The sequence below is a fragment of the Chenopodium album genome, chromosome 4 (assembly GCF_948465745.1).
Source record: "Chenopodium album chromosome 4, dcCheAlbu1.1, whole genome shotgun sequence".
NCBI classification, from domain to species: domain Eukaryota; kingdom Viridiplantae; phylum Streptophyta; class Magnoliopsida; order Caryophyllales; family Amaranthaceae; genus Chenopodium; species Chenopodium album.
Window position 1 is genome coordinate 71000429 of NC_137837.1, and position 9009 is coordinate 71009437.

The window sequence follows — 9009 nt, forward strand, 5'->3', positions numbered from 1 at the left end:
GAATGGGCTTGGTCCTCTAACACAAAACAACTTAGGTTTTTTTTTGTTAAATTGATCCTTTGACATGAAATTATTCTACCTTGACAAGATGTAAACCTTATACACAATACTATCTTACACGTCATCTAATTAGCTCGCAGATCTTGAAATTTTGGTAACAAAATCATGATTTCCCTCACATGTTTTATAAATCATGATTTCCCTCACATGTTTTATGTTACCACCATTACTTGAATTTCCAGCCTCTAAATCTCTAGCTATATATAAATTGCATAAATTGCTAAAACAATAAACACATACCAAATTTCTTACACTTTTTTTTAATTAAGTTCAACCATGTCTAGTCCAAAAATTGTCTCTGAAAGGGCTATGATGATTAAATTAGGACAAAGAGCAGTTAAGAAATTTTTAGATGAGATGAAAAAAGAAGATCATGAGGCGAAGATGAGTAACTTACACCATTTGATTTCACGGGGTGAAAAAAGCTAAGGATTGAAGAGCTATCCAAGGAAGAGTTGGATGGTTTCATCAAGTCTCTCCATGCTCTACCTGTTACCGAAAATAGACCATAAAATGTAAAGCATAATCATGCTTTGTTTCTATGTGTTTGACAAAAAATATGAATAAAATTTGGTTCATTATTATCTCCTTTCTAATGTTATTTGATACCATTATATAATTGTTTATGGGAAAATTTGTTTGTAAGGACCTTATATGTTTAAAGTGGTCTAAAGGGCCTAATAAATTTGTTTTGTTGTTTAGGGGGGCCTTGAGGTTGGAATCCGGCAATATTTGGTTGTTTTCTCCGACGTTGACCTCTCATGTGACCTTAAAAAGTTTTTATATTAAAATAAAGGTTATTATGTTGAAATAAAAGTCATTATGACATTACAAAAGCAATACGAGGTTATTTTTTATTTTATTTTTTTTTTGTTTTATGAAAATTTTAATATATTGGTCAATATGAATAATGAAGGTCACTATGTTAAAATCAGGGTCACTATGTTCAACATAACTCATACTTTAGATTCACAATAACATTAAAGGTCACACAAGTTTTAATACAGATTACTATGTTAAAAATAAGGTTACTATGTTAAAATTAGAGTCAATATGTTCAATATAGCATCATGTGTATATAAACCTCATGTGCACAATAATATTATTGTGGATTTGTGGACCAGGTCCACGCAAGATTAGTTGATTGGGAAAATAGTACATCTTACACTAATAAAGTTTGGAAAATACAAATATGTTTTTTATTAAGGTATTTTTTTGGACATGAATTAAGTTTGTTATTTTTAGATTAAAATATTGTTTATTGCAGTATTAATCCTTTCTACAGGTTTATATATGGATATAAATAAATTTTGTGCGGAGTATTAACTTTAGGCTTTAGTCCATTTGATCAAAATCAGAGCTTTTTGTTATTCGATTCCTAATTTATCCAACATTTGACCATGTTGACTTTAAGTGAGTTACATAGTACATTACAATAGAATAAGGCCATGATCTCTTCACCTTATTTTTGATGAACTAAAATATTTTTTACTGAATTGAAATTAGTTTTGCTGAACTGAAATTATTTTTACTGAACTGAAATTATTTTTACTGATTCTCTATTATATTTCTTCTTTAGAGTTACTGATTTTTACTGAACTGAAATTAATTTTACTGAACTAAAATTAATTTTACTGAACTAAAATTATTTTTACTTAATATTATTTTTTTAAGGTGAACTGAACAGGGCCTAATTGTCATTGATAATATAGCTAATGTGTTAGGATATAACTTTTTTTTTTTGATTGAGTCAATCGTTTTTATTAAATAATATATCTTTTATTTACCGTGTAAATCGATAACTATATACTAAAAGACACACCATCAATGACACATGTCGTTTTCTGGTGCGTTCTTAGTTTTGTTTTTTGTTTTTTTTTTATTTTTTAAATTGAAAGCTTATTTTGGGCAAAATTTTCTAATCAAGTTAAAAACAATTAAGTAAAATGTAAATAGCCATAATGGTAGCAAAATAATTATAACAAGAATTTATGTAGCAAATCAATCCTAGCAAGAGTTTTTTATTTTATTTTTATTTTTATTTTTTTTGTCTTTTTCAACAATCTTCTCTACTTTCTATACTAGACTTAGGCTAAATTAAATTTCATTTTTTTTTAAATGACTAAAGAATCAAATACGAAATATTTTTTCTAAAAAAAAAAAATTCAAATAATCATAAAACATATTTCATTCAAGTACTCTAATGTTTTAATTTAAGAAAAATAGTATGTATATATTCAATAATTTTAAGTAAAAATTACAAACACTCTTTTAATGATAACTTTGATAATATCAAAAATATTGAGTATAGTATTAAACTAATGATAAATTATGAAGAACATCGTGCATGGCAGGGGACCTAACCTAGTTAATATTTAAAGCATGATATGAAAGATTACACTCTCTCTATTTTGTAATTGTTTGAAAACTACACATTGATACAATTCTAAGTACAATTAGTTAATATGGTGTATGTAAATTGGGAAAAAATGAAATTGAGAAAGGTGACAAAAATTCTTATATTTACTTGGGGTGTAATGTGTACCTAAGATTATTTTTTGCATATTTTTGATAAATACTGTTAATTTAACAAATAATTAGCAAATGTGCAAGAAACAATTTTGGGTGTACTTTGTATTGAGTGTATTACAAAGTGTATTACAATAATCTTCATAAAATTTTAATTAATGATATAAGATATTTTGTTAAGTCAAAATAATTAGCTAGTCAAATAATACTTTACTTCCCTGTAATTCCCTCTTCCCTCTCCTCTCCTTTCTCCTCTTGTCCTCTCTTTTAGAATTTTATAAATTGTTGGTCGTTAAGCCTGAAATAGTCTAATTTCTCTTGAAATTAGACTATTTTCGACCCTTTATCTTGTTTTTCTGTAACTTTAATTTTTAGTTTTCTATATATCTACACAAGTAATATAGATATTCACTCGTCTCTCAATGGCGGACTCGTTATTTTTTGTTAGTATAGTTGTTTGTCTTTTGCTAGAGTTTATATGTGAATTAGGGCTTATAAAATAAATCGTTAGACTGTCTCTTTGAAAAGGCTGCATATTTCAGCGATATGTACGAGATATGTACCACAGTGCAGCATCTATTCAACGATCGTAGATTTGAAGAAAGGAACCTTTAGTTGATTCTATTTTATTTATGCATTTGTTAATTTATATTTCATTTATAGATGTCGTATGGATTCTTATTAATGAACTAATTTTGTTGAAAAAAAAATTTCCTCTATTTTTATTTTTAGTGCCCCATTTTAATTAGGCATGTCAATGCAAAATTTGACCAATTGTTCTTTAATTATTAAACAAAATATATAAATTATTAAAAAAAATTATATTTGAAGACTATTCTAACAAGCACCCACACGATTAAATTTGTCTTATAAATGAATCGATAACATTGGTTAAAGTGGTTTAAGTGTATAGTGCAAAATGTCTATATATAACACTTAAATAAACACAGAGTAAAATTAATTTCAGTTCAATAAAATAGTTTTAATTAATAAAAATCATTTTTTTTAACGAACAAATATTATAGATAATCTGTAAAATAATTTTAATTCTATAAAAATATTATAGAAACTAGTTTTATGCCCCGTGCAACGCCCGAGTTGTTTATTGAATTTTGAGATAAATTTTTAATTTATGTGTCAAATTTTAAAATATATCTCTAATACAAATTAGTTAGGAATTGATGTACTTTTGTGACGATTTAAACTACGTAATAGGCATGTAAATGACTAATAATAATATTGGTATTTTTCTTAGAGTTATAATCTAATATTTTTTTTGAATAAAATTATAATTCAATTTATACATATGAAATATTTGTATTTTATTGAAAATAAAACTCTCAACTAACAATTTTATCGTAAAATTCTGTCCAAATTTGATTGAAAATAGAATTCTAAACTAATTTTTTTTTATCCTATGAAGCCTATATTATCTAAATATATCCAACGTGGCGCGACACTTGACGAAAAGTTGGAATGCCAAGTGTCGTTGTCTCGTGGCATGACTAAAAGTTTAGCTTTATATATTAGTTGTATGATTGGGGCCACTATCTCTTTCTCCTTCCCTGAGGCAAATCGTGATATTGAGCAAGAACATACACCGCAAATCACCTCATCCCAGCAAATTAAAACCCACCAACCACCGCATCCTAGCAGCAAATCACCAACCACCGCATCACCAGCCAAACCCACCAACCACTGCATCACCAGCCGCAAATCGCACCGTATCACCGCAAATACATCGTCATCTTCGTTTTGAGGGGTTTTTGATTGATTAAGAAAATGCATCAATTTCTTCAATTTGGTTGGATGATTCAAGTGTATCAATGTTATTTTGTGATTTGTGTGCCCTAAAATCCTATATTTCTTTGAAAATTGAAATGAATTGAATGGGTAGTTGTGTTTGAAGGGGAAAGGGTTGTTGAACGAAATATTGGGTGCGAACTGCCGTACCTAATAGTTGCGTATAAAATATAGTCAAAGGTATAGATTATTGGGTTTTAGCCCATTTAACGGCCTTAATTTTGGAATTTTGACAATTACCACCTTCTATTATGTCCATTTTAGCAATTACCACCTTCTTTTTTTTTTTTTTGAAAATTACCACCTTCTATTTTCAAAAACATCAAAAGTTACCACCTTCTTGCCTCCCAACTACCACATGACGTCATTTTAGGCCCATTCTTTTCCTTCCCTCCCTATATCCCTCACATTTCTCATTCCTAACTCGATTCTCACCCCCCCCCCCTTTCACCTTTTTCCCCCAAAAAATCAGAAACACTTCAATTCAGTGCTCCAAATCAAAATTGACGAACAATTATTGGTGGTTTGAGGGAAAAAAAGTGAAAGAGGAGATGAGAATCCAAATAGGAATGAGAAATGGGAGGGAAATAGGGAGGTAAGGTAAAGAATGGGCCCAAAATGACGTCATGTGGTAGTTGAATTGGGAGGCAAGAAGGTGGTAACTTTTGATGTTTTTGAAAATAAAAGGTGGTAATTTTCAAAAAAAATAAAATAAAAAAAAAAAAAAAAATAGAAGGTGGTAATTGCTAAAATGGACATAATAAAGGTGGTAATTGTCAAAATTTCTAAATTTCTCTAAAGTAGTGCATGCACTTGATTGACTATACTTTGCCAACCTAAGTCATGATTACTGAAGTAGCTAGTTTAGCATATAAATTACCTAAATTGACCATTACCCTTTCAAAAAAGAATTAAAGTTTAAAGCTTAATACACAAAGGAGTTTTCCTTTAAAAGAAACAAGGATTTAAAACTCAAAAAGAGCCCAAATATACTAGAGACAATCTAAATCAAACAATTTAGGGATACACTCTTTGCGCAAAGAGAATTGAGACATTCTCGGCACTTATTATTATATTCCGTGCTATAAAAATGTGCGAGACTTAGTTGACTTTACTACAAACCTTCCTAATCTGTCCTTGATCACCTAGGAGGACATCAAGGGCTTGCATTTTAATCATAGCTCTTACAAATTTGGTATTGAATAGAGCACCATTTTGAGCAAATTGCCGAACAAAGCCACTTGTTAAAGGATGTCGTGACAAGGCTTGATCTATTGGTAAGATTCCTCGTCCTTTGAGGAGTTGATCAAAGTAAGAGTTGTCAAATTTGTTCGAGCTTTGTAGATTTTGGTCCAAAAATGCAAAGTTATTTGTTCTTGTGCCTCGGGGGCAAGTACGACTTAGTTGTTGACGAAGGTTTGAGTCCATATTTAGGTCAAATTGGCTAGTACCTTCATAAAGTCGATCTTGGAAGAATGAACAGTGTGATTTTCCAATAGTGTGTCCACCACCTAATTCAATGAATTACACATTTATAAGAATTCTTGATTATTTCCAATAATTATTAAATGGTTGATTCATAAAATAGAAAAAAAATGAGAGAAAATACAACTATACCAAAAAGAAGCACCATTTCTTCGGGAGTAAATTTTTTTTCCTTAAAGGCTAAGATACTTTCGGTAACAGATCCGGATGGGTTTGGAATTCTCACATCTCGGGCGTTAGATACGAGTCCATCTCTTCGTCCGGTTTGTACAGAATATACTGGCCCACCACCCTATTTAGGTAGATCCATAATTTGATTAAAAATGTTATTCACTAGAAATAATAAACATTAAGTTTAATTTACTAAATTAGAAGGGCAAAGAATGAGGATGTAAGTTTAGAACATGATTATTAATTTACCAGCTTAATAAGTTCTGTTGTTGCAATTGCAATAATGTCAGCACAAGAGACGACTTCAGGACATTCTGCTTCAGCCACACCCTTCAAAGTATCAATAAACTCGTACCCTCTAACACTCAAATTAGGACCCGCAGTTTTCTCAGATGATGGTCCATTAATTAAAATTGATGCATCACACCCCTGAGAAAAGAACCAACTCGTTAAATAAACCATATCTATATATTAAAACGAAATCTCATGTACTCACGTGAAATTTTTTGTTAATTATTTTTTTTCCATGACAATTAGCTACTATACTACAAATATTGAGCTAGGTTTGATAAAAAAAAAAAAAAAAAAAAAAAAATACTTACATGGACAAAGCAATCATGAAATTGCATGCGAAGGAGAGCCGGAAGAAGAGTTGCATCCTTACGAAAAAGTTCTTGGACTTTTGTAGTTATGGTAGCCTCAATGTCAACATTTCGTTTAGGACATAAACCCTTATAGAAGCCTACTTGCAAACCCGAAGGCCTCGATGGAGTATTCGAATAAATTGGTTTCGGACTTGAAGGACTTGACGGATTCGTAGGAAAAGGGCTCATAGGACTAAAAGGAGTAAACGGGGTAAATGGAGTGAACGGGGGTAAATGGAGTAAACGGGAAAGAATTGTCGTCTTCTAGTGAAGAATGTAAAATACGTGAATGTTTACGACCCTCTAATGTTGCTTGACCATCAAATGTACCGCGATGACCTAACCTAGAACGCTTTGGCAATTTGGAAGCATGACTCTCACCAACATGGCTCAATACCAAGATGAGCAATATGGTAGTTGCCTTAAGTAATAATGTAGCAAAAGTTGGAAGACTCATTATATTTATTGAACGCTCTCTTCACTTCTTTAGTACTAAACTGGTTAGTATGTTGCTCAATTATAATGATTTGTTTTTGTAATATGAGCAATATTTGGTGGTTTAGTCCTTTGAGAATGCATCACTTATATATGCTTGGAAGAGCAAGCATAAGAATTTTGTTTATTCAAGATACCAATTAAATAATAATGCAACATGGACGAAGTTTCTTTTATTCCTATAATGTAGTAAGATGATTAGAATTAGACTACATTTTCTTATTCGATTAAGATCTAACATGAGATTTATGCTTTTAAAAGCATATGATAGGGTAAAATCAATAGAACATGAAGCCGCAATGATATGGAATACACTAAAGAGTATGTAACATAATATGTATGCCACCTGTTTTAGTTTTTTAGTGACTCATTATATTATGCTTGGAGTTTTTGGAGACTTATATGTGGAGATCGAGTATAACATTTATAACCTCTATACCTCAATACAAAAAAGTTTTTAAGGTATTATAGAGGAGTTCAAACATTGGCTAGAAGCAAAGAGAACCACTCCAGTCTCTAGACCGGGAAGACCTTAGATCAAACTGGAGCAAAGAGAACCGATCCAGTCTCTAGGTCAAGATTTTATTTTTTTAAAAAAAATTGATTATTTAATTCAGTCTAATAATCCACAACCCCTTTAAAATAAGTCTGGTTTTTTTTGTTTAATATTATGAATGAAACTTGTATAATGATTTTATCTTCAATATGGTATAAATATTCTTATATTATGCACTGTATATTTATTTATTTATTTTTATGTTAGGTACTTAAAACAAGCCGATATTAATTGAAATTTAGTTAAACCTCTAACTCTTGAATTTTAAATATTCAGCCATTGAGTCCTATCTAATTTGATCTGGTCTGGATTAGTGAATAGTCCTAAGATATTCACTTACAGTCCCACAAAAATTTCCAAATATATGAGTAGCTACCTAGTATGGAGTACATTTTGGGTTCAAATAAGTTACATCATATAATCTTCCCTGCAAAATTATTGCTACCTTAAACATCGGTTTATTCCTAATGTATCTAACCTAGTTGTGATTAATTTTAAATCAAACGCCCTAAAAACTAGAATTATTGCATGTCACCCTACTTTTAGGACTACCTATTTAATTATATATGAACTATGATTAGCTTATATTTTTAGTCAATCTGCACGTTGTTCAAATGAAGAATATTACATTTTATTTACAACTTTTTTGTTAATTGTTTTATTTTTTTTAAAGATCATATTACATACAGCTTATATTAACGTTACATTAGATCTTAGACTTATTTTTAATGCCAATGAAAATGTTTGCAAACGAAAGTCAAATTTATAATTTTAATTAAAAAAAATGAAAAGTCAAATTTATTTTACCTCATCTATGAATATCCATGTGATTAACACATGTATTATAAAGTTGTTTGAGTTGTAGTTGATGTTTAGAAAGATTAAAAACTACTGCAATTGCCGTTATTGTTTGACTAGCTATATATTCCAGGTAGTTGTTGTTGTTGGAGAAGAAGTAGAATGTAAATGCACATGATCGATCTCCATGCTAGCATATACTCGATCGTCACTATATGTATTAAAAACTTATAGATTGCATGACTTGATTTTGCTTTTTTGTTAAAATGTTTGTTTATATGTATTAATATATATACTTGTGAATTGTGATATATACAGTATCATATAATCGTATACAAGTTTTTGAATAAGACTGTATTGAAGTCATATGAACGCCTTGTACTTGCGTTAGGCCAAGGGAACTCGGAACCCTAATATGTTTACAATGACTCACAAAAGTAGTTTTTTTTACTCGTATTTTATTTTAAT

General features: G+C 30.0%; 1 protein-coding gene across 1 annotated transcript; it reads right to left on the minus strand.

Annotated features, from left to right (window-relative positions):
- Positions 1–5493: 5493 nt before the first annotated feature.
- LOC145628086 (peroxidase 57-like) lies at positions 5494–7149 on the minus strand. The gene is made up of 5 exons (XM_081680412.1): positions 7037–7149; positions 6651–6885; positions 6298–6477; positions 6010–6169; positions 5494–5903 (listed from the first exon to the last, which is right to left on the minus strand). Exons 1-5 carry the CDS (start codon positions 7147–7149, stop codon positions 5494–5496), a joined length of 1098 nt encoding a protein of 365 aa, XP_081536538.1.
- Between the last annotated feature and the right edge of the window lie 1860 nt (positions 7150–9009).